The sequence below is a fragment of the Lethenteron reissneri genome, unplaced genomic scaffold (genome assembly GCF_015708825.2).
Source record: "Lethenteron reissneri isolate LAM-NWPU_2019-01 unplaced genomic scaffold, ASM1570882v1 scaffold_1302, whole genome shotgun sequence".
NCBI lineage: Eukaryota > Metazoa > Chordata > Hyperoartia > Petromyzontiformes > Petromyzontidae > Lethenteron > Lethenteron reissneri.
This window is the reverse complement of record NW_026891006.1, coordinates 9633-34270: the sequence shown is the minus strand read 5'-3', so window position 1 is coordinate 34270 and position 24638 is coordinate 9633. Positions and strand designations below refer to the sequence as shown.

The following is a 24638-nucleotide window of genomic DNA, read 5'->3' as shown; positions in this document are numbered from 1 at the left end:
CGGAGCCGGTCATGAGAAACTCTCCAGTCTCTCCACAACTGCCCCATCACCGATTGTGAGTTGTGGGGGTGGAGTATCCGATGGTACAAAATACCCTGGCAGGTGCTTCGTTTTGGTGGTTGCCTGCCAGCAACGGGGAGTGCTTGTGAACTGAGCAAAGTAAATAAAAGGACCGATTCCCATAGCCGCCTCCCGAGTGTTGTTACACAAGGTAAGAGTCCCAGGGTCTCGCTAGCCGGCCCTCGGTCTTCCACTGGCTCTTCTGGCCTCAACTCGTGGCCACAACTCACTCCCTTGGCTCCTGCTGCCTTTCATACGTCTCCCACCCGAGGGGCGGGGTCCCGTGGGATCCCAGGACACCCGTTGGGAGGGGTGCGGGGGATTAAGACGCCCCACAGCCCCCTGCAGGTAAGTGGTGGCTGCTAGCCGGGGTGTGCATTCCTTACATAACACCATTACATGCTGTTTTGATTTAAAGCTTTCGTGACTGCAGGGAAATGTTTTATTGTTTTATATTTATATTATATTTTGTTTATATATATTATTTCCCTTCTACGTGCCTTTATTATTTATATTATTTTATTATTTCCCTTCTATGCGTCTTTATTATTTATATTATTTTATTATTTCCCTTCTACTAGACTTTATACTTTTTTATTTTATTATTTCCCTTCTATGCGACTTTATTATAAATATTATTTTATTATTTCCCTTCTACGTGACTTAATCATTTATATTATTTTATTATTTCCTTTCTACGTGTCTTTATTATTTATATTATTTTATTATTTCCCTTCTACGTGACTTTACCGAAAGAACCAAGAATATATATACCATTACATGCTGTATAAAAGGCAAAGTCGTGTGTGTGTGTGTCTGTTCAAAATGTTTAGCGTACTTCCCGAAATGCAACAAACTGGAAATTTGCCATGCGGGTACTTTTCAGACTGTACACCATGCAAACATTCTAAAAATACACTTGTTTTTTTGGGGGGAAAAGAGAGGCGCGCAATAATGCATCGATTTTTTGCACAGCAAGTGAGCTGTGACGTCACATACCTGTCATGTCACCCAAATGCGCGGCTGGGGAGGGGAGATAAAATAAATAATAAACTCGGCTACAAACTTTGAAGTTGCCACGTGTCTAGCTCCCATACTATACACAAAGTCAAACGTCTAAAATTAAACTTTTGTATTTTGGGGGGGTGACCACGAGGTGTGTGACGTCACCCGCATACAGGAAATGGCGAGAATCGATATCTGATGAGCGTTTGTGGTATCGATTCAACGGGAATAGGCCGATTCTAAAGGAATCTACGACCTTCGATTCCTTCGCACGATTTAAAGAATCGAATCTTGGCGCGCGCGCGTGCGTAAGTTTAAATTTTCACACAGCGCTCGTTGGGGTTTTATTTTTAATTAGCGAGGTAATGAACAAAGTTTTCTTTTCATTTGTATATGTTGTGTTTTTAAGTTTTAAGAAGTTTATAAATAGATGTTTTCCCCCTGTAGGAGGGAGCTGTCTCTACCTGACTGGTCACATTCAATGCGTGTCGTGGTGATGATGCCGGTCGGCTACAGAGCTCACCAGAGTGACAACCCCAGTCGGAGTTCATCACGATCACGGTGGCTAGGAGACAGAGGTGGGACAAAGTCATTGTTATGCAAGTCCAAGTCGAGTCTGAAGTCATCAAATTCATGACTCGAGTCTGACTCGAGTCCAAGTCACATGACTCGAGTCCACACCTCTGCTAGGAGATGTTCACTCCCTCGCCTGGTGGACAAGTGGTCGTGGGCTCGATCCCGTGTACAAAGCGAGGGAGTCAACATCTCCCAGCCACCGTGACGATGATGAGCGTGAGACTTGAAAACTAGAAATATACAGCAGCAGCAGGCATCGTCAGGGTCGGGATCAAACCCACGACCTCCTGTATACCAGGCGAGGTAGTCAACATCTCATAGCCACCGTGACGATGATGAGAGAGAGACACGCAAACTCCAAATATACGGCAGCAGGTATCGTCAGGGTCGGGATCAAACCCACGACCTCCTGCATACCAGGCGAGGGAGTTAACATCGTCTCCACCGGTTCACTTCTGCACAGCGCCGATGGCCATGAGGATGAAGAGGAGCTGTTCCTGGCCGGGTCTCTGCGCCTGCCGGGGCTTCGTCTTCGCACAGCTGTGGGCAGTCTCGGCCGCTTCCTGGTGGTAACCGCTGACCGCTGTCTTCCTCCTCACGGCTGCGATGAGCGCAAGTTTCTAAGTTTATTGGTTTCTGAGCGGCCTCCTGACCGTCTTGTATTTTACACACCCCGTACAGTCGTTTAACACCTAGTAGCGGCAGGGCTTTCGCGACCAATGTCATCCACAATAGAGGCGTTTTTGGTGTTAGATCGCGTAAATATATAAATGTTCTTTGGTTCTTTCGGTAAAGTCACGTAGGTAGAAATAAAATAAAATGAAACAAATCACGACGTTTCGATCGCAACACAAGCGAACTTCATCGGGGGGGGGGGACAACCACAGCGAGACAATGCTGAAGTCGGCGGGAGAGCTGCCGTGGCAAGAGGTTACATAGTAGTGTCACGCGAGGTTATATCCGGGTCGTTGACGGATTACAACTCGTCACGATCATTGGCTCTGCCGGTCCTGGTCCACAGCCAATGGGGGGGGAAGCCTAGGGGCGTGGCCCTGACGTGACGGAGAGGTGACAGCTGCAAGTAGATGATTGGTTGTGCTGGCTTTGGCCACAGCCAATGGGGAGACGAGTCAGGGGCGTGGTCCCGGCGGCTTACGATGGAGTCTGGAAGATTCCACAGAGGCTAACCAGGATTGGTGGAAACGTACCACGTGACCCGGGTATTAAATAGGGGTGGAGACAAACGACACGGGGTCAGAACGGGAACGAACGGAGGAAGGGGGCCACGCGGGAGCGGGGCTCCGGGTTGCCACGTGGTCCAGGCTGCCACATGGTCCAGGCTGCCACGTGGTCCAGGCTGCCACGTGGTCCAGGCTGCCACGTGGCAGTGCGTCTCTCTGTCTGTCCCTCACGCTGCCTGTCGGCAGTGTGAAGGGAAGCTGTAATACAAGTTGAATAAAAGACGGACTCCAGAAGTCGCCTCAACGACCTTTATTACATAGGTAAGAGAGGGGGGAGGAGGCAAGGGGGGAGAGAGATAGGGGGGGTGGTAGGGTGAGGGGGGGGCGTGAGTGCTAGGGAAAGAGGACGTGAGGCTGGGGGGGGGGGGGGTGTGGGCGGGGCTGGCAGTAAACCGGCAGGTACGATGGAAACAACAACAACAACAAGTGAAGGCATTACCTGGTTGATAACATCCTTGCAATGATTGTTCAATTTGTATCCATCTTCTCGGTTTAAGTTTTGTCTATGTTTATATATCTGGATGGCTTCATGCACAAACCTTTCATAGTAGCCCGAAGGTTTGCAGAGTAGCTTGGTCTCGGAAAAAACAATATCACGCGAGCCCACGGCGTTATAGCAATGGTCAGCTACGGCAGTGTTTCAGATCTGCCTTGTGTTCGCGAACACGGTCCGAGACATGACGTTTTGTTTCCCCAATGTAACTGGTACGCAGGTACAACTCAGTTTGTAGACTCCAGGGCATTACATGTCAAGAATGACCTCCTTCACAGATGGGATTAGATCACGTATTTTGACCTTCACAGATGGGATTAGATCACGTATTTTGACCTGCATACCAGGCGAGGTCAACATCCCCTGGCCACCGTGACTCCCCCACCCCCCCCACCCCCCCCATCCCTTGCAGGTTGCTGCCCCTGTGGACCCCCCTCTTCGACCGCTCCGACTCTCCGCTGCTGTGCACCGCGGCGGCGGGTCTCTCCCCCGGACAGCGCAGCCTGTGCCGGAGGCACTCAAACCACGCGGAGCAGGTAGCCAATGGCATCCAGCTGGCGCTCGACGAGTGTCGGCACCAGTTGCAGGCCTGGCGGTGGAACTGTACCACGCCCGGCGCCGAGGACACGCTGGGCCCCGTGGCTCAGTCTGGTAAGGGGATCGTCAGGCCGGGTCGGAGCGAGCGTCGGAGCCTCTGCCGGCAACATAAAGGTTTAAAATAGCATGGGCGGGGCAGCTGATGTCAGTGATGGTGGTAGTCGTGGGCAACGACGGCGCTGGTGGTGGGTTTCCACCAATCGGAGGGCTGCCTCGCTTTACTCGCCACCATCCGACACGGCCAATTAGCAAGGTTTAGTGTCGTGTAAGCAGAACGTGGCCAATCCCCTTGTTTCAGACTGAAGTAGAATGTCTCCACAATGCTGGCTGTCGCCCAGAGGTCGCAAACGGATATCGGCTACCCGGTTGCGACCTCTGCTGTCACCTGATGACGCTAGTTGTTGTTGTTGTGGTGGTTGTTGTGGTTGTTGTTTTCCCAGCGAAACATCACAATACTCGAATTGTAAATGTTGCAGTGAGTTTACTCTTCAACACACAGCAACCGGTCAGTGCTGTACTAGTGCAATGAGACAAAAACGTGCAGAGTGCTTCTTATTCATTTCTCACACTTGGGCACAAACACTGGGCGATATATATAGACACGTTTCTACGTGGCTACACACAGCCGACCTTTCTAGACAGCCCCATCGTCGGCGTCTAGCTACACGTAGCGATGACGACGACGACGATTGGAGCTGTGCAGAGGATCGGCCAGAATCCCGCGACAGCCCCGAACCTTCGGTTACGTCCCCCCTACCACACACTTCCCGGCGTGGCTAGTCCCCGACTCCGGCCATGCCCCCTTCTAGAACCTTCTAGCAAGTTCCCGGAGCTTCCCTACTGACCCCGCCTGTTACCTTGAACCCGTGGTTGGTTATTATATTACGCGCCCATACTCGTGATTACCCGTCCTGGCCCACAGGTGGCGCCCTGTCGTCGCACTCGTAACGAATTCGCCACGTTCTGTTTTTCGTGCCAAATCCTTAACCTATGGGATGCGTCGGCGGGAGTGGCGGTTCTAACGACGTGACGTTTCTATTTCGGCAACGGTCTACACGAGAAAATAGACAGTCGATCAAATTGTTTTGTCGGCGGGGCTAATTGGCCTCTTCGGGGTGGTCGGGGTGGGGGGGGCTCCAGGCTCGCGCGAGGCGGCCTTCGTCTCCGCCCTGATCGCCGCCGGAGTTGTCCACGCGGTGGCGCGCGCCTGCCGCCAGGGGGCGCTGCCGGGCAGCTGCGACTGCGTCGCTGCGGCCGCGGCAGATCTGCCGCGTGGCGCCCAGCCGGGCTGCGGGGACGACGTCAAATACGGATACCGGTTCGCCAGGAAGTTTGTGGACGAGAGCGAGCACGATCGCAGGCGGCATGGAGGAGGAGGGGAGTCTCGGCTGGAGCTCGTCCAGATGACTTTGCACAATAACAAGGCCGGCCGGCTGGTGAGTCGGCAAATGGGTGGATGGGTAGACGAAAATTAAAAATCGCCCTGTTGGGCACGCTGAGGAGAGGCTTGCGCAGACCCAATGTGGTTTTAGGCCAGGGTGGCCCCGTTTGCTACAGCAGAGGTGTAGGGAATTCCAACAAGACCTACATCTCTGCTTTATTGACCTGGTCAAGGCACTATGATACCATCAGTAGGCCTGGGTTGTGGGTTTTTCTTTGTGCTTTCAGTGTCCTTGACTCATGATGGTGAGCGGGCCTGGGAAAAGCTGCGTGGCGATGTTCTCTGGCTCCCACATAACTTAAAAAATTATTTTTGACCATGTAGTTCGTGAAACCTTCCATGGCTGTAACGGGAGAATTTCCATCGGGTAGAGTGGGAGGGTGATCGATGCACAGGTGCGGTCAAGGGATGGCTCCCTATTGCTCAACCACGTTATGTATGCCGATGATCTGGTGATTGCTGCTCACTCAGAGGAGGAGATGGAGACGCTGCTGCTGAGACTGGAGCGTGCCACTAAGAGGTGGGGCCTTACCATCAGCCCCACCAAAACTAAGCACCTGCCTGGGTAGTTTGTACCATCGGACACTCCACCCCCACAACTCCCAATTGGTGATAGGTGTAGTTGTGGAGAGAGTGGAGAGTTTCCCATACTTGGGCAGTGGTGCATTGGCCAGTCATCTCCGTCAGTCGACCCATGACACCTGGGTCTGTCCCATGACCTCCTGCCAACGGGCATTCGACACTTCACGTGGGCTTAATGTGCACATGGCTTGGCACAGGCGCCGTGGTGACATCACCGCCACTTATTGGCGAATGGCGTTTGGTAGTGATGATTGTGGTGGTGACGATGATGATGGTGGTGGTGGTGCTACAGGCTGTGTACAATCTGGCGTACACGCAGTGCAAGTGCCACGGGTTGACTGGTGCCTGCACGCTCAAGATCTGCTGGCCACAGCTCGCAGACTTTCGCAAAGTTGGAAACTTTCTCAAGGTGAGCTCACGGACTGCATGGGACTGCACCCTGAGGAGGGGTGAGGGTGGGTGGGGTGAGGTGGGTGAGTGGAGGTGGGGTGAGTGTGGGGTGAGTGTGGGTGGGTGAGTGGTGGGTGGGTGGAGGTGGGTGAGTGTGGGGTGAGTGTGGGTGGGTGAGTGTGGGGTGAGGGTGGGTGAGTGTGGGGTGAGTGTGGGTGGGGTGAGGTGGGTGGGGTGAGTGTGGGTGGGGTGACTGTGATGTGTGGTGGGTGAGTGTGGGGTGAGTGTGGGTGGGGTGAGTGTGGGTGGGGTGAGTGTGGGTGGGGTGAGTGTGAGGTGGTGGGGTGAGTGTGGGTGGGGTGAGGTGGGTGATGTTGGGTGGGTGTGAGTGTGATGTGTGGGTGGGGTGCGTGTGGGTGGGGTGAGTGTGATGTGTGGGTGGGGTGAGTGTGGGTGGGGGAGTGTGATGTGTGGGTGGGGTGAGTGTGGGGTGGGGTGAGTAGTGGGTGGGGTGAGTGTGATGTGTGGAGTGGGGGTCAGGTGTGGGTGGGGTGAGTGGAGTGCGTGTAGGGTGAGTGGTGGGTGGGGTGAGGTGGTGGGGTGAGTGGAGGTGAAGTGTGCGTGGGGTGATGTGGGGTGGGTTTGGGTGCGTGTGGGTGTGAGGTAGGGTGGGGTGAGTGAGGGAGGTGAGTGTTGGTGGGGTGAGGGTGGGCTGAGTGAGGGGTTGAGTGTGTGATGGGGTAGCGGTGGGTGGGGTGAGAGTGGGTGGGTGGGAGTGTGGGCGAGTGTGGGGTGAGTGCGTGGGTGGGTAGGTGGGGTGAGTGGGGTGGTGGTGAGGTGGGTGAGTGTGGGGGGTGAGTGTGGGTGGGGTGAGGTGGGTGAGTGTGGGGTTGAGTGTGGGTGGGGTCGAGGGTGGGTGAGTGTGGGGTGAGTGTGGGTGGGGTGAGTGTGATGTGTGGGTGGGGTGAGTGTTGGTGGGGTGAGTGTGAGGTGGGGTGAGTGTGGGTGGGGTGAGGTGGGTGAGTGTGGGGTGAGTGTGGGTGGGGTGAGGTGGGTGAGTGTGGGGTGAGTGTGGGTGGGGTGAGGTGGGTGAGTGTGGGGTGAGTGGGGTGGGGTGAGGTGGGTGAGTGTGGGTGAGTGTGGGTGGGTGAGTGTGATGTGTGGTGGGGTGAGTGTGGGTGGGGTGAGTGTGAGGTGGGGTGAGTGTGGGTGGGGTGTGAGTGTGGGGTGAGTGTGAGTGGGGTGGGGGGGGTGAGTGTGAGGTGGGGTGAGTGTGAGGGAGGTGGGGTGAGTGTGTGGGGGTGAGTGTGAGGTGGGGTGAGTGTGAGGTGGGTGGGGTGAGTGTGGGTGGGGTGAGTTTGGGTGAGGGGGGTGAGTGTGAGGTGTGGGTGAGTGTGAGGTGGGTGGGGTGGTGTGAGGTGTGGTGATGTGTGAGTGTGGTGGGGTGAGTGTGATGTGTGTGTTGGGGGGTGTGAGGTGGTGGGGTGAGTGTGATGTGTGTGGGGGTGAGTGTGAGGTGGGTGGGGTGAGTGTGATGTGTGTGTGGGGTTGAGTGTGAGGTGGGTGGGGTGAGTGTGATGTGTGTGTGGGGTGAGTGCGGGTGGGTTGGGGTGAGTGTGATGTGTGAGCTGAGTGGTGGGTGAGTGTGAGGTGCGAGTGACTGAGGCTGAATCAATGGGAGGGTTACAGACGTGGGGGGGGGGGGGAGGTCCCTAGCAGCTCAGGGTGCTGCCCGCATTCACTCAACCTTCACCACTCCACCACCACCACCACCTCCACCACCACACACCTCCACCTCCACCACCACCACCACCTCCACCACCCCACCATCACCATCACCACCACCTCCACCACCACCATCACCACCTCCATCCACCACCACCATCAACACCACCACCCACCCCCCATCACCACCACCACCCACCAGCACCACCACCACCACCACCTCCACCACCACCTCCACCACCACAACCTCCACCACCACCACCACAGCTAAATAAAACAACGGCGGGATCCTCTTCCTCCTCCTCACCCCCCTGACGACGACGGGTGACGATGGCGGCTGCAGGAAAAAGTACGACGCAAGTTCCGCCGTGCGGCTGGTGGACCCACAACTGGATTGCTCGTTCCGGGGGCGGCGGCGGCGGCGGTGCCGGTGCCGTTACCGGTGGCCGCGAAAGCGGCAAAGCGGGCCCGCTGGCCGCGCCTGCACCTGGAGCCGGTGGACGAGGCGTTCGTGGCGCCCACTCCGAGCGAGCTGGTGCACGTGCACGGCAGCCCCGACTACTGCGAGCGCGACGATGCCCGCGGCGTTCCCGGCACGGTGTGGGCGGCGGTGCGACTTGCGCTCCAACGGCACCGGGGATTGCTCGATCATGTGTTGCGGCAGAGGGTACAACACCGTCCGAGGTGTGACCTCCCCCCCCCCCCACCGTCGCCGCGACCCGAAAATAAACTCAAACTATTCGTTAAGAATCTTCTTGGTTCTTTCGGTAAGTCACGTAGAAGGGAAGTAATAAAATAATAAAAATAAAACATAATAAAATTATTCTCACGACGTTTCGGCCACAACGCAAGCAGCCGTCCTCAGGTGAAGACCAGGTCCGTCGAGGCGACAGCGTCTGAATGAAGCAGCACACAGACGCTGTCGCCTCGACAGATGTGTTTTTCACCTGAGGACGGCTGCTTGCGTTGTGGCCGAAACGTCGTGAGAATAATTTTATTATGTTTTATTTTATTATTTTATTACTTCCCTTCTACGTGACTTTACCAAAAGAACCAAGAAGATGAATCCCTGCAGTCACGAAAGCTTTAAATCGAAATTTATTCATTAAGAAGCTACGAAACTATTTTATGTTTGACCAGGCAAGTTCCGCCGAGCTGCGTAGATCCAGCCACAGACGATAGGTCGACCAAGTGGCTCGTCGCGTAGAAACGCACAGCGTCCAAATACTCTTAAATCGCCTGATTTTCAACGTGGAGGGAGAAGCGGAGGACCCGGAGACAAATCCACGTGACCTACGGGCAGAGAGAGACACGCAAATGCAGCATCAGCGGGCATTGTCAGGAGTTGGGATCGAACCCACGAACCTCCTGCACAACAAGCGAGGGAGTTAACATCTCCTAGCCACCGTGATGATGATGAGAGAGAGAGAGACGCAGACTCCAAATATACAGCAGCAGCAGGCATCGTCAGGGGTCAGTGCAATGTCTCATATCCTACACTACTTAACTAGGACAAGCGTGCACTACTTGTGCTCGGATAACGACAGACACCCTCTCTTTCCACACTGTCCCTGTACTACTATACACTATCACTCTTGACTTAAAGCTTTCGTGACAGCAGGATTTAATATTCTTTGGGTCTTTCGGTAAAGTCACGTAGATAGGTGAAAAAAAATCACTAAAATAAACCAAACGGTCGCTTGTGTTGCGATCGAAACGTCGTAGTTTTTTGTTACTTTTATTATTTTTTTAGGCCATCTACGTGGCTTTAGCGAAAGACCCCAAGGATACTATTCTTCGCTCCGTTACACTACTATGCTAGTACAGTACACTATACACTACACTACTATACACTACACTATACACTACACTATACACTACACTATACCACTACACTATACACTACACTACACTATACACTACACTATACACTACACTATACACTACACTATACACTACACTACACTATACACTACACTATACACTATACTATACACTACACTATACACTACTACACTACACTATACACTACACTATACACTACTATACACTACACTATACACTACACTACACTATACACTACACTACACTATACACTATACTATACACTACACTATACAGTACACCACGCAATGAAATACAAATGCATTTCTTAGAACTGCTTTCTGTGAAATCTTAGGTCGCTCTAAGGGATATCTACGGAAGTTGCCAACGTCTACGGAGAGAAGTGCACGGAGACTTTTGTCACCTCGCGACGGCGATTGCAGAATCGCGATAAAAACCTCGTGGGCAAAACGACAATGTCCGACTTTGCACTCTCGCCTCTGCTGTGTTCCCCTCCCAGTGACGGTGGAGAAGCGGTGCAGATGCAAGTTCCGGTGGTGCTGCTCCGTCAAGTGCGAGCGGTGCCCGCAGACCGTTGACCAACTCTCTTGCAAGTAGACAAGTAGACTGCAGCCGCAAGCTGCCGGGGTGGCCTCGGCTGGAGATCGACTCCAGTCGGGGTTCAGCCGAGTCCTGCCGGGTTCGGTGATCCATTCAAAGTTGTTGAGGGTGCCAGCACCACGGCATCCAGCACACTATACACACTATACACTACACTATACACTACACTATACACTACACTATACACTACACTATACACTACACTATACACTACACTATACACTACTATACACTACACTATACACTACTATACACTACACTATACACTGCACTATACACTACACTATACACTACACTATACACTACACTATACACTACACTATACACTACACTATACACTACTATACACTACACTATACACTGCACTATACACTACACTATACACTACTATACACTACACTATACACTGCACTATACACTACACTATACACTACACTATACACTATACACTACACTATACACTGCACTATACACTACACTATACACTACACTATACACTACACTATACACTACACACACTACTATACACTACACTATACACTACACTACACACTACACTACACACTACACTATACACTACACTATGCACTACACTATACACACTATACACTACACTATACACTACACTACTATACACTACACTATACACTACACTATACACTACTATACACTACACTACTATACACTACACTATACACTACACTATACACTCACTACTATACACTACACTACTATACACTACACTACTATACACTACACTATACACTACTATACACTACACATAACACGACACTAATACACTACACTATACACTAACACTATACACTAACACTACATTATACACTACACTACTATACACTACACTACTATACACTACACTATACACTACTCTACACTACTCTACACTACACTACTATACACTACCTACTATACACTATATACACTACACTGCTCTCTATATGTTACATGTTGATATACATGACATCTTGATTGACTGAGGGCAGAGACAACGATGCTAGTACCTGCCTCCATCCCGGTCTTATCGGCCAAGAGTTTTCGTAGCTGTGGAATTAAAAGTGTTTGCATGTTCCGTCAAACAAAATCCTCAGGTTTCTATCTCATCGTTTTGATATCGCATGGATTCAAAGTTGACGTCACTCGGGTAACGACGGCGGTCAACTGCACCGGTGCCGCGGTTTGGGTTGGGCTGGTAGCAGGATGGATATTAATCCGTGACAGAATGAATGCGCATTCAAGTTCAAGTACTAGGTGTAGCCCGTGAGCCATTCGGCTCTTGAATCGGGTGCAACCGCAACAACAAAAAAATAAAAAATGAACAAAAAACATCTTCAGTGAAAATATGGACTAAGTGCAAACAGAAAATCCAAGAAAGACAGCAAACATATTGCAGAAAAAGCACCGTACACCAACGCTGTCTGCAAAAATCCCAGTGGGATGCAAGTCAAACAACCAACAACAACCAACCACAAGACAACTTAGATCAAGGGCCATCAGTCTAACTCTGTACTACAACAAAACAACAACAACCACAAGACAACTTAGATCAAGCCCATCAGTCTAACTCTGTACTACAACAACAAACAAACAACAACAACAACCACAAGACAACTTAGATTAAGGCCATCAGTCTAACTCTACTACAACAAACAACAACAACAACCACAAGACAACTTAGATCAAGGCCATCAGTCAAACTCTGTACTACAACAAACAACCAACAACAACAACCACAAGAACTTAGATTAAGGCCATCAGTCAAACTCTGTACTACAACAAACAACAACAACAACAACCACAAGACAACTTAGATCAAGGCCATCAGTCTAACTCTGTACTACAACAAACAAACAACAACAACCACAAGACAACTTAGATCAAGGCCATCAGTCTAACTCGGTTAATGTCGGGGAGGAAGCCAACCGGAGTCAATGGGACGGCCTAATATGGGGGTCTTTGTCGATCCACAAATCTCTTTAGATCGAGAAATCTCGGTGCCATCCACAAATCGTCAGTTTCTCGTTCAGAAATCACGTGGCGGGAGTCACTTTTAACGATAAAACATTTGTATTTCAAATATCACTGCTTGATCCACGCTCCATCGCATAGACCAACACACTCTAAATGTCAGAGCTCAATCATGCTCGCTCCTGGGCCTCCCTAGGTCGACTCAGCATCAATCGAGAGCCTGGTGCGGTGTGTAGCAGTGAACATCGCCACGGGAGAGACACAGGCGGCTGGGGTGGTGCTTGGCCACCCCCCCTCTCGTGTCCCCCACTCGCGAGCAAGCTCTTGTCTGCTGGGGGGGGGTCAGGGGGGTACGCGGGGTGTACGGGGGGGGTACATCACTTACACACACACTGAACTCTACACGTATAAAGTACTGTGCATCTATATAGGCATTTTTGATTTAAAGATTTCGTGACTGCAGGGATTCATGTTCTTGCTTCTTTCGGTAAACTCACGTAGAAGGGAGATACACAATACAATATAAAACAATAAAAATTAATTAAATTAAATCGCGACTTTTTCGCGGGCAACACACACGGACGGAAGCTTGCGTTGCCTCCGAAACGTCGAGATTTAATTTAAATTTCAAATTTTTTCACCTCCGTGACTTTACCGAAAAAAACACAGAGTATGCGCATATACTCTTTGCTTATTTCTATTTTCTATTTAAAATCTTCACCCACGTGACTTTACCGAAAGAAGCAAAGGATATGACCCATATCAGTCACGAAAAACTTCAAATCGACTGCTGCACATACAGACCTGTGGCCAGTGTTGAGTCTATGGGCAGCGCCTATCAGCTCTACGGAATTTAGCCTCGCTGCCACGTGGTCGCCTATCCGCGCTACGTTTTCTAAACGCGCCCTGCTAAAGCCACGCGTTCCCACCAGCGGACCGTCTCCCGCCCTGGTTGTGGTAGCGGCGCGAAACGTCGGACCACCACCACCACCACACGAGTCAATAGCTTCGTGTGTCACCTCCTCGCCACGACGGAGTAGAGAGCTCAAGACCCCCACACCCAGACAGACGTCTACGGAGCGAACCACGAGGTGAGTGAGTGAGTGCAGCCCTAGGCCACATTGCCCGGCCTGGTTGGCCTGGGATTGGGCTGGGCTGATACCCCCACCACCATCCCCTGTGGTCTTTGTGGAACAGTTGAGGGGTCTAAACTGTGTTGGTCAATCCGCCCGTGGAATGTAACATTCATGTAAATGTCTAAGTCGAGATCATTTAATCAGAATCCGTGGGCGTCACTGTGACTAGGTCGATGTTAACTCCTTCGCCTGGTCTACAGGAGGTCGTGGGTTCGATCGCGACCCTGTAGAGATGTTGACTACCTCGCCTGGTCTACAGGAGGTCGTGGGTTCGATCTTGCCCCTGTAGAGTGTTAACTACCTCGCCTGGTCTACAGGAGGTCGTGGGTTCGATCATGACCCTGTAGAGATGTTAACTCCTTCGCCTGGTCTACAGGAGGTCGTGGATTCGATCGCGACCCTGTAGAGATGTTGATACCTCGCCTGGTCTACAGGAGGTCGTGGGTTCGATCGCGACCCTGTAGAGATGTTGACTACCTCGCCTGGTCTACAGGAGGTCGTGGGTTCGATCGCGACCCTGTAGAGATATTGACTACTTCGCCTGGTCTACAGGAGGTCGTGGGTTCGATCGCGACCCTGTAGAGATGTTGACTACTTCGCCTGGTCTACAGGAGGTCGTGGGTTCGATAATGCCCCTGTAGAGATGTTAACTACCTCGCCTGGTCTACAGGAGATCGGGGTTCGATCGCGACCCTGTAGAGATGTTGACTACCTCGCCTGGTCTACAGGAGGTCGTGGGTTCGATCATGCCCCTGTAGAGATGTTAACTACTTCGCCTGGTCTACAGGAGGTCGTGGGTTCGATCATGCCCCTGTAGAGATGTTAACTATTTCGCCTGGTCCACAGGAGGTCGTGAGTTCGATCGCGACCCTGTAGAGATATTGACTACCTCGCCTGGTCTACAGGAGGTCGTGGGTTCCATGTCCCTGTAGAGATGTTGACTACCTCGCCTGGTCTACAGGAGGTCGTGAGTTCGATCGCGACCCTGTAGAGATGTTAACTACCTCGCCTGGTCTACAGAAGGTCGTGGGTTCGATCCCAACCATGACGCCCCTCTATCAAGTTCATGTATTACGTGTAGCCCTGTGAGCCATTCGGCTCTTGAATCTGGTGCAACCGCAACAAACAAAAACAAAAACATGAACAAGAAAACATCTTAAAGTGAATATGTGACTAAGTGCAAACAGAAAATCTAAGAAAAGACCAAAATATTGCAGAAAAAGTACCGTTACACCAACGCCATGTGCAAAAATCCCAGTAGGATGCAAGTCAAACAACAACACACAAGACAACTTAGATTAAGGCCATCAGTCTAACTCTGTACATCAACAAACATGGCAAACCAAAAAAAACGGGCCGAACGAAATCTGTTTAGGCATGCGGTGGCTGGGCATGCGGGTTACATGACCCAGCCAACGCAGCCTTGCCTGCCGGAGGAGCTCACCAATAGGACTTTGTCCAGATCTTTCAGGATTTGTGAGCTCCACACACAATCCAGCCTGGTTATCCGAGGATGGATCGTAGACAGGCCAGCCTAAATGTTTCTAACCGGTTAAGATGGATCATAGACAGGCCAGCCTAAATTTTAGGCTGGTCTGTCTAGAATTTCCCTTGGGTGATCATCTCTGCCTGGTGCCTTTCCTGGTCTCGACTCTGGATCTCCTTCAGGACTTCCTCAACAGATGGCACCTCAGCCAGTCACTCACAGGGGGTGACTTCTTCCAATATTTGAGGCACCGCAGCCTCAGCACTGTCATCCCCACTTTGTGCCATGATGTTTTCCTGCTGAGGGATTTCCCCTCCCCCAGGACCTCACAGAAATGCTCAGCAAATCTGCAAACCTGTTCCTGGGGATCTGAGATTGGATCACCATTCTTTCCCCTAATTACGGTGATAGGTGTGGCACTACAATTTACGTTTTTGATGGAATTAAACAGCGATGTCTGATCACGGGCTACTGAGGCAGATTCCATCTCCTCAGAAACCCGCGACCACCACCCATCATTGCAGCGCCTCACGGCTCTCAGAACCTCCGAGCGAAGGCTGCGGTAAGCCTCCTCATTCTCTGACGTGGAATGCCGTAGACTATGAGAGTGGGCCTGTCGTTTTTCTCAGCCAGCCTGAAGACCTCTGTCAGCCAGGGTCTCTGGGGAGGTCTGAACCGCATACCCAAAGCAGCCATTGCAGCTGCATGAGCCACAGTCATTAACCTCGCCCATTTACCCTCTATGTGTATCTGTGACCCTCTGTGACAATTCTCTCTCTCTCTATCTCTCTTGCGTCTCTGTGTGATCGCTGCTGCTGCTGCTGCTAGCGGCGGCGTCCTTCCGGCAGCAGAGGACATCCACGTGACCGGCGGCGTCTGCGTTCGAAGCGTTTGGGGGCGGCGGGGATGGAGCAGCAGTACGAGTCCGTGGCCGAGTGGGCGCTGGGGTCTACGGGGCCGCGACGACTTTGAAGGCTCGCGACCTCCGGGACCAGGGCCGCTTTGTGGTGCTGCTCAAGGGCCTGCGCCTGCAGACAGCGGGGGCCCGGAGGAAGATGCCTGGCAGCTGCTGCAGCTACAGCTGCTCACGAAGCTGGAGCACCCCAACGTGGTGAGGTGGGTGTCTCTCCCACCCCTCGCGCCGCGTCACAATCCCTCGCAATCGTCGCCGCGTCAGCCTCCAATCCTCCACGGTCATCGTGTCTTGGTGTCACTCGCCTTACGTGTCGCCATCTCCACCGTGGATGGAGTTGGAGCACCCCAACGTGGTGAGGTGGGTGTCTCTCCCACCCCCTCGCGCCGCGTCACAATCCCTCGCAATCGTCGCCGCGTCAGCCCCAATCCTCCACGGTCATCGTGTCTTGGTGTCACTCGCCTTACGTTGTCGCCATCTCCACCGTGGATGGAGTGGAGCACCCAACGTGGTGAGGTGGGTGTCTCTCCCACCCCTCGCGCCGCGTCACGATCCCTCGCAATCGTCGCCACGTCAGCCTCCATCCTCCAATTGTCCACGGTCATCGTGTCTTGAAAAGATTAGGAGACAGATCGTCGTCGTCGTCGTCGTCGTCGTCAAACCGAGATGACTTCTGCGCTCTCTTGCTCTGATGTCTCCGACCCCCGACCGGCCTGCCCCAGGCTGCTGGACGTCTTGTGGATATTCGTGACGAGGGCGGCGCGCGTCACGCCGTGGTCTGTGAGCTCGTAGACCAGGATCTGTCCACCTACCTGGGGAAGTCGCCCCACACACGTCCCACCACATCAAGGTGCCACCGCCAGCACCACCACCACCCACCCCGTCACTCCCTACCCCACCCCAAAAGGCAACACCACTCTCAGAGTCTCTGTGTATCTCTAGGGTCTCTGTGTGTCTCTGTGAGTCTCTATGAGTCTCTGTGTGTCTCTGTGTCTCTATGAGTCTATGAGTCTCTATGAGTCTCTATGAGTCTCTGTGTGTCTCTGTGTATCTCTGAGTCTCTATGAGTCTACCAGTCTCTGTGTATCTCGCACGCACGTTGCCAGCCGAGCCTCGGAGCGGCTAACGAGTTTACACTCCCCCCCCCCCTTGTGTCGTGACCTTGTGCCGTGCCCTTGCGCCGTGACCTTGTGCCGTGACCTTGCGCCGTGACCTTGTGCCGTGCCCTTGTGCCGTGACCTTGTGCTGTGACCTTGCGCCGTGACCTTGTGCCGTGACCTTGGCCGTGACCTTGTGCCGTGACCTTGTGCCGTGACTTGCCCGTGCCCAGGAGGTGACGCGCCAGCTGCTGTGTGGGCTGCGCTACCTGCACGGCCACGGCCTGGAGCACCGCGAGCTCACGCCACGCAGCGTCCTGGTGACGGCCTCGGGCGCGTCAAGCTCGCCGGCTGGGGGCTCGGACGCTTCCTCTTGGACGGCGCGAGCACGGCTCTCACCCCGGCGGTGAGTAGAGAGAGTGAGAGAGAGAGGTCTTCTTGTGTCTTTCGGTAAAGTCGTCACGTAGAAGGGAAGTAATAAAATAATATAAATAAACATAATAAAATAATTCTCACGACGTTTCGGCCACAACCGCAAGCAGCCGTCCTCAGGTGAAGACCAGGTCTGTCGAGGAGACAGCGTCTGAATCTGTCTTCCGGCCAACACCGGCGACGATTATCTTAACCGGTCCCGGGCCTCCCCTAGGTTGACTCAGCCTCAAAAGAGTACCCGGTGCGGTGCGCGGTAAACATCGCCACCGGGGTAGACAAAGGCGGCCGGGTGCGGTGCTGGCCACCCACACCCCTCGTGTGCCGGCCGTCATAGGCGCTGCTACTCGCTAAGGGGCACTTGCCCCTACGGTGTGTGAAGGCTACACGGGGGATCTTTGTCTTTGTGTGTGCCGCTGCTGTAGGTGTCCCCGTCGTGGTACCGCGCCCCGGAGCTGCTGCTGCGGGTGACCTGCGGCCCCGGCCCGCCGACCTGTGGAGCGTCGGCTGCATCTTTGCTGAGATGTTTACACGCAGGTGCTCCTTGAGCACCGCCACCCGCACACCCACACACCTAGCAACCCACCACCTAGCAACCCACCCACCTAGCAACCCACCCACCCACCTAGCAACCCACCCACCTAGCAACCCACCCACCCACCTAGCAACCCACCCACCTAGCAACCCACCCACCCACCTAGCAACCCACCCGCCCACCTAGCAACCCACCCACCCACCTAGCAACCCACCCACCCACCTAGCAACCCACCCCGCCACCTAGCAACCCACCCACCCACCTAGCAACCCCCACAACCACACCCAGCCACCCAACACACCCACCCACCCACCAATCCACCCACCCAGCCACCCACCAACCCACACACCCACCCACCTATCAACCCACCAAACCACCCACCCACCCACCTATCAACCCACCCACCCCCAATCCACCAAACCACCCAGCCACCCACACACCCACCCACCTATCAACCACCCACCAAACCACCCACCCACCCACCCACTCACTCACCACCCACCCACACACCCACCCACCCACACACCCACCCACCTATCAACCCACCCACCAATCCACAAAACCACCACCCAGCCACACAGCCACCCACCTATCAATCCACCCACCCACCAAACCACCCACACGCCACCCACCCACCTCTCCCCGCACGCAATGTCACCACAGGCCTGGCAGGGTGGCGTCGCCATGGCGCCCGTGCCAGGATAGGTGCCCCCGTGGGTCCGACCGAACACCATGCCACCTCTCCCCCATTGAATTGGTGTTGTTGTTATTATGATGATGTGTCTTTCCGACAGACCTGTTCTTCTGAACACCACCAGGCTTGGCAGCGTATATTTAAGTATTTAAGTATATATTTAAATATATACGCTGACAAGCCTGGTGGTGCTCATTCAGACGCCGTCTTTCCGACAGACTTGCTCTTCACCCGAGGACGGCTGCTTGCGTTGTGGCCGAAAACGTCGTGAGAATTGTATTTTATTGCGTTTTATTATTTTATGATTTCCCTTCTACGTGACTTTACCGAAAGAAGCAAAAAGGTTTCTAAGCGACGTCGCATCAGGTGACCTCCTTGTCTCCCCTCAACGCAGGCCTCTCTTCCCCGGAGGCTCCGATGTCGATCAGCTGACGAAGATATTCGGGTGAGTAGCTCGTGGCGAGCGTGCCGTGGGGAGCGGCGCGGGGGCCAATAGACGCCATCTCATTTGTTAGCGGAGAGCAAACGTGGGGTGGAGGAGGGGGGGGGGGGAGGTGGGGGGAGGGGGAGAGGGAAGGGGGAGGAGGGGAGGAGGGAGGGGGAGGAGGGGGGGGGAAGGGGGAGGAGAAGAAGGGGGGGGAGGAGGAGGAGGGGAAGGGGGAGGAGGAGGGAGGAGGGGGAAGGAGGGGGGGGGGGAGGGGGAAGGGGGAGGAGAAGAAGGAGGAGGGGGGGCAGGAGGTATTTGGCTGTTGATGTAATTCCACAACAGCCACTTCCGTTGCGCAATCATTGATGAAAGTGGGTTGATAGTCAACAGCCGAATTCTCACCGTCACCTCCGCCGCTACCCCCCCCTTACCCCCCCTCTTACCCTCCCCCCCTACCCCCCCCCTTACCCCCCCCCTCCCCCCCGCGTCCCCATGTCCAGTCTGCTGGGCGTGCCGAGCCTGGAGGAGTGGCTGCTCGGAGCCTCCCTGCCGCACGGCGGACTTTGCCGCGCAAACTCAGCTCGGTGGTCGCCACTCCTACGGTCTCCACGCTGCCCCGCGGGCCCTGGTCGACTCCACGCCGGAGATGGGGCTGGAGGTCGCGCCGGGCAACGAGAATGTGGCGATGGCGCTGCTGCTGGTGAGACGCGGGCGGATTGTACGCGACGGCAATTGTCGCGCTTCGAGGGGATTACCGTTGAGCGGGCAATAACGCATCGCCTCTCGTCTCTGTGTGTCTCTCTGTGTCTCTCTGTGTCTCTCTGTGTCTCTCTGTGTGTCTGTGTCTCTCTGTGTGTCTGTGTCTCTCTGTGTCTCTGTGTCTCTCTGTGTCTCTGTGTGTCTCTCTGTGTCTCTCTGTCTGTGTCTCTCTGTGTCTCTCTGTGTCTCTGTGTCTCTCTGTGTCTCTGTGTCTCTGTGTGTCTCTCTGTGTCTCTCTGTGTCTCTCTGTGTCTCTCCACGCCATCCGCACGCACGGCCGTGCCTCCCGCAGGAGCTGCTGACCTTCAGCACCCGCAAGCGCATCTCTGCGTCTGTCGCCCTCTTCCATCCGTACTCTCTGAGGCCGCAGGCGTGGCCACGGGCGAGGCCTAAGGAGTAGGCCCTGGGGCAAGGCCTAAGGAGTAGGCCCCGGGGCGAGGCCTAAGGAGTTTGCGTCCTTTTTTGTTGCCCCCACCTTAAGAGGGTCGCTTGTGTTGCGCCCGAAACGTCGTCATTCGATTTGTTTTAATGTTTCGCCGACGTGACTTTACCGAATAAAAAAGCTAAAGGGTAATAAAGTTAACTCTGAAGCAGCAAAAGAATGGCGAGGTACCTCTTTGTTGTTGTTGTTGTTGTCGTCGTCGTGTTGTGTTGTTGTTTTCACAAATGTGCAGCGGGCGACTTATTGAGAGCACACTCTCTCGCGTAACGCGGCTGCACACTGCGATCCTGACACGCAGCCCCATCTCCGGCCTCGCCACGCCAGCTGCCCGTCCTGCCGGAATATCCGTCACGAGGTCGGCCACGAAGAGATGATGCCGGCGAGCAGCGACGCAGCCAGCACCCACGGCGGCACGAACCGCCGGTCCATCATCCCTCATATCCGCCAAGCGCCACCTCTGGCCACGCCCCCTTTCCAGAACCCTCCAGCCGCTTCCCAGAGGAGCTTCTTGACCGACTCCGCCTTCATCTTCACCCCAGATACGCCCCCCCACCCCCCATATAATGAGGCATTGCGTAATGCACCCATGACCGTAATCACCACTCCAGGCCGACAGGTGTCACCCTATAGTTATAGGTTATTTAAATCCTTTATACTGGTAGGAACGAAGTGAACCAGCCTACAATAGATTATATCGTCCGTCCGATGTCCGATTAGGTGTAGCAACATCGCCCCCTACTGCAAACACTTGGCAGGACCCTACAAAAACCTTTAGACTCAGTGAGGCTTTCCTGGCTAAACAAGTGTAACATTCCCTTATAATTCCCTGAGATAGCTTTTAATGAAAACATTTAAATTACAATTAACTCACAGCGGCCTAAAGCCTACAGCTAGGCCTAAAGCCTAGAACTAGGCCTCAAACTCTCCCTTCGTATCGTACCCCCGCCATTTCATTTTATTATAGCCATTCATTTGTTCGTTCCTACCAGCCCACCCCGCAGGGGACCTGTTCTAAACGGAATCAGCACATCAAATTAAATCCGCAGAGGAGGGGAAGACGGGTCCCAAGCATGCGACACTCACAACCATCAGTGGCAGATACTTGGCCGAGAGAGTCGAGAGAGAGAGGAAGAGACTTTTCAGGACTTTATTTCCGCTAAAACATTAACAAAAAACCATTACGGGGAAAAAACACACGTAAATTGTAAATCGATAAAACATCAAACTCTTTAACAGCTGTGTGTGCACGAACTACACGTGGCACAGGGATAGAGGCTGTGCAAACGAGGCGGTGCCACGGACATCTCCGTGTGTAGCAAAGTCGCTACGTGAGTGGGTGAGTGTGTGAACAGATGAGTGGGTGAGTGTGTGTGTGAACAGGTGAGTGAGCGAGTGGGTGTGTGAGGTGAGTGGGTGAGGTGAGTGTGTGAGGTGAGTGGGTGAGCGAGTGTGTGGGTGGGTGAGTGGGTGAGCGAGTGAGTGGGTGTGTGAGTGGTGTGAGCGAGTGTGTGGGTGGGTGAGTGGGTGAGCGAGTGTGGGTGGGTGGGTTAGTGGGTGTGTGAGTGGGTGAGCGAGTGTGTGGGTGGGTGGATTAGTGGGTGTGTGAGTGGGTGAGCGAGTGTGTGGGTGGGTGAGTGGGTTTTTCTATTTGATGAATCAAAATGCGATGTGAAAAAAATATTTTTTTCTCCCCGACATTTTCAAAACGAAATGGCGTTGACGCGTCAAACACCTGAAATCATTTTTTTTTACGGATTCAGTTGTCGGTTTTCATTAAAGTGTAATGACAGGGTCACGCCTGGCGGGGTCACGGGGTCACACCTGGTGACGTCACGGGGTCACACCTGGTGACGTCACGGGGTCACGCCTGGCGAGGTCACGGGGTCACACCTGGCGAGGTCACGGGGTCACGCCTGGTGACGTCACGGGGTCACGCTGGTGATGTCACGGGGTCACACCTGGCGGGGTCACGGGGTCACGCCTGGTGACGTCCACGGGGTCACACCGGTGTGATGTCACGGGGTCACACCTGGGGGGGTCACGGGGTCACGCCTGGTGACGTCACGGGGTCACACCTGGCGAGGTCACGGGGTCACGCCCGCTGGCCTGGGAAGGGATTCACGGGTACGGCCACAGAGGCAACAACCGATACAACGTGAGCACGTCGAGTGAGCGGGCGGGCAACTTGCGGTTTTGACGGTGAACACGGCAGAGCGGACGTGAGCTTCAGAGCGAACGCCGAGCGGTGGGATGCCGTCCGCGGCCTGACGAACGCCGCCGCGACGGCCACGCGGCACTACGGGTGCGTGCCGCTCGTCGGCAGGCGCGCGGGCGGACCGGCTGCCGGGGCGCGGGGAAGGTCGCCGGGATACGCCGGGAGGTTCCGGACGGGGCAGCCGGGAGGCAGCGTGGCGGCGGGGACCGGGCCCACCCTCAGGGGGTTGGCGTCGCCGAGGATTTCCGTAGAGAAGGCCGCTTGTGCCACTTCGCGAGCTCCTTCCGCGCTGGAGCTCAGCACCGCGGGGAAGAAGCCGCTGCCTTCCCGCATCATCCCGGGAACGGAGACCTTGTACAAGAGGCCCATGGGCCTGCCGGGCTCCGAGTGAGCGTGCAGTTCGAAGGTCGCGTGGCCCACGCCGGCGCTCCGTAGCAGCGCCTGCAAACGCGTCTCCCACGACAAGACGGCAGTCTCCGGCAGCTCGTCCAGACCGATTGGCGTGGGCCACGGGTGGTGAGGTGCCCGCCAGAGCAGCGTGTGCGCCGCCCAGCCCACAACAGGTTGTGCGGGGCCTTGTCGGAGACGGCGCACTCCGGCGGCGGGAGGCCTGGGACTGCCGCCACCTCCTCCTCGGTCTTCCATTGCCTCCTCCTCCCCCACCTCCTCCTCCCCCACCTCCTCCACCTCCTCCTCCACCGCCTCCTCCCCCCCCCCTCCTCATCTTCAGTTGCCACCGCCTCCTCCCCCCCTTCCTCGTCGTCTTCCGTTGCCACCACCACCACCGCCGCGGCAGCAGCAGCAGCAGCCGCCGCCCCGGGTCTCGCTGCGGGATGGCCCAGTCCACGTGGATGTCTCGGCCCCACAGCCGGAAGGAGTACGGCAGCAGCACCCTGCGGGCCATGCAGGCCGCGCGGTGGCTCTCGTATTCGACGAACGCGAAGCCTCGGCTGTGGCTCCTGTCGTGGCGACAGAAGCGCATCTGGACGTCCACGACGCCCTCCGTGACGTCGCTCATTGCGCCATCACCTCGGCCCGCGTCCTAACCTTCGGCAGCCCCGCCAAGAAGAGGCGGCGATTGTCGACGCTCCCGTGAACCGCGATCAGTTGCCCCGGGCGGATCTCCGAACTTGTGGAGTCTCCTGACGGCGTTCCGCGGCTTGCGAGCGCGTCGCGAAGGTGGCGAAGGCGTAGCCGCGGTTCTCTCCTTGGTACGTCATCATGAGGCGCAGCTGGAACAGCCGCCCACCGCCTCCAGCACGGGCACCAGCTCGTCCTCGTACAGGTCGCGCGTGATCCTCGCCAGGAACACCTCGCAGCCGCGGGCGGGAGGGGGGCCCTGCCAGTCGGGCGGCGGGTCCCAAGCTTCCTCTGTCCGTTCTCCTGGACGATGTTGTAGCCCGTGCGCAACACTGAGGTCCAGCAGGTCCCTCTCCACGCAGCTCATGATGTCGAGCATCGCGCTTTGTCCACGGCGGCTGGTGACGACGGGGCAGCGGCTTGGGGCCCGTTGGAGCCCTTGACACTCACCGGCGCAGAAGCCTCGTGCGACAAAGCCACGGCGGGGGGCGGAATCAAACTCGTGAAAAGGCGGGAACTCGCTCGGGCCAAGCCTACCGGCCCAGCAGTGGAGAGAGGAAGAGAGAGTGGAGAGACGGATGGAGAGAGAGCTACCTTTGTAAACTCGGAAAATCACAATAAAATAGAAACCCAAGAAACTGTGTCTGACCTTTGAACCGCCCTGTATAATGACCCCTCACCCCAGTAGACGACCTGGTACCCCTCCTCACTCATCCACTCACTGACCCATCCACGCACCTCACACAGCCAGTCACTCACACACTCACCCACCCACTCACCCGCACACCCAGTCGCTCACACACTCACCTCACACACTCACCCACCCACTCGCTCACACACTCACCCACCCACTCACCCGCACACCCACTCGCTCACACACTCAC

General features: G+C 54.9%; 1 protein-coding gene and 2 pseudogenes across 1 annotated transcript; 2 read left to right on the top strand and 1 right to left on the bottom strand.

Moving 5' to 3' along the window:
• Nucleotides 1-1407: 1407 nt before the first annotated feature.
• LOC133361949 (protein Wnt-5a-like) lies at nt 1408-10552 on the top strand (annotated as a pseudogene).
• Nucleotides 10553-16407: 5855 nt separating this feature from the next.
• Nucleotides 16408-20417, top strand: LOC133361948 (cyclin-dependent kinase 3-like). Its single transcript, XM_061580924.1, has 6 exons — nt 16408-16436; nt 16799-16856; nt 17407-17559; nt 18028-18097; nt 19759-19958; nt 20310-20417. Exons 1-6 carry the CDS (start codon nt 16408-16410, stop codon nt 20415-20417), a joined length of 618 nt encoding a protein of 205 aa, XP_061436908.1.
• A 2338-nt stretch (nt 20418-22755) lies between these two features.
• LOC133361950 (RNA-binding protein 47-like) lies at nt 22756-24133 on the bottom strand (annotated as a pseudogene).
• Between the last annotated feature and the right edge of the window lie 505 nt (nt 24134-24638).

Excerpts from the sequence above, each read along its gene's own strand:
- LOC133361948 (XM_061580924.1), top strand. The coding sequence starts at position 16,408 with ATGGAGTTGGAGCACCCCAACGTGGTGAG. Across the intron at positions 16,437-16,798 it reads GAGCACCCCAACGTGGTGAG|GCTGCTGGACGTCTTGTGGA; the intron begins GTGGGTGTCTCT and ends GGCCTGCCCCAG. Across the intron at positions 17,560-18,027 it reads CTTCCTCTTGGACGGCGCGA|GTGTCCCCGTCGTGGTACCG; the intron begins GCACGGCTCTCA and ends CCGCTGCTGTAG.